General features: G+C 69.4%; 1 protein-coding gene across 1 annotated transcript in view; it reads right to left on the bottom strand.

Moving 5' to 3' along the window:
• Positions 1-303: 303 nt before the first annotated feature.
• Positions 304-841, bottom strand: part of MNEG_11812 (Ankyrin-3) — a gene marked incomplete at both ends in the record, with an annotated part of 1,951 nt that continues 1,413 nt past the window's right edge. Inside the window, one exon of the mRNA XM_014039715.1 lies at positions 304-804. Within this exon, the coding sequence (XP_013895169.1) occupies positions 304-804 (501 nt within the window). The remainder of the gene's footprint in view (positions 805-841) is intronic.

An 841-nucleotide genomic window follows, 5' to 3' on the forward strand; every position in this document is an offset into this window, starting at 1 on the left:
GAATTGCGGTTTCCAGCTCAACGGCAGGTGGTTATATACTGTATCCACACTTTGTATTGGCTATTGCAGCTGCACCGGAGCACAGGGCACCGCTGTTCACTCTCGTTGCTGCCATCTGCTGCCTGGCACCACTCAGCCCACATATGCAGCCCTGAGATTGCATCCCGCTGGCTTCTGGCGGGCGGCAAGGTCGGTGAGTCAGGGTTACCTTGGCACAGTCAGAGCTCACAGTGGCCCCTACATCTCTACATCACAGAAACAGCGCCGTGACCCCTGGAGGTGCTGCACATGTGGGCCGCACGCCTAATCGCCCCTGCGCAGTCGCTTTCTTGTGGAGCCCCGGGACACCTCGTCCCGCAGCCGCCGCAGCCGCCCCGCCTCGTCGTCAGCCAAGGCTCGCAGCCGCCGCAGGCGCTCCCACTCCTCCGCCAGCGCCGCCCGCGGGCGCACCTCCTCCGCGTCGACCCCGGCCGTGGCCGGGCGCAGCAGCCGCTCCTCCTCAAGGCGCGCGCCCTCCACGACGTCTCGGTCCACCCGCGCCGTCTCCTTTTTGGCCAAATCGTGCGCGAGCGCCACGAGGGACCTTTCGCGCGCCTCCGCTGCGTCCGCCGCTGCCGTCGCCCGCTGCAGCCGCTGAGCCTGGGCAGCGGCCAAGCGCTCGGCCTCTGCGCGCTCGGCGTCGAAGCGGGCCCTGCTGGCGTCGAGGCGCCTCATCTCCGCCGCCGCGCCCGTGATGAGCGCCGCCAGGCCCAGCGGCAGCGCGCGCCGCTCCTCCTCGAGCGCGCGCCGCGTCTCCTCCAACGCCTTGTGCGCGGTGCTGATGCATGCGTTGTTGTGGCGG

The sequence above is a fragment of the Monoraphidium neglectum genome (assembly GCF_000611645.1).
Source record: "Monoraphidium neglectum strain SAG 48.87 unplaced genomic scaffold scaffold02919, whole genome shotgun sequence".
Taxonomy (NCBI): Eukaryota; Viridiplantae; Chlorophyta; class Chlorophyceae; order Sphaeropleales; family Selenastraceae; genus Monoraphidium; species Monoraphidium neglectum.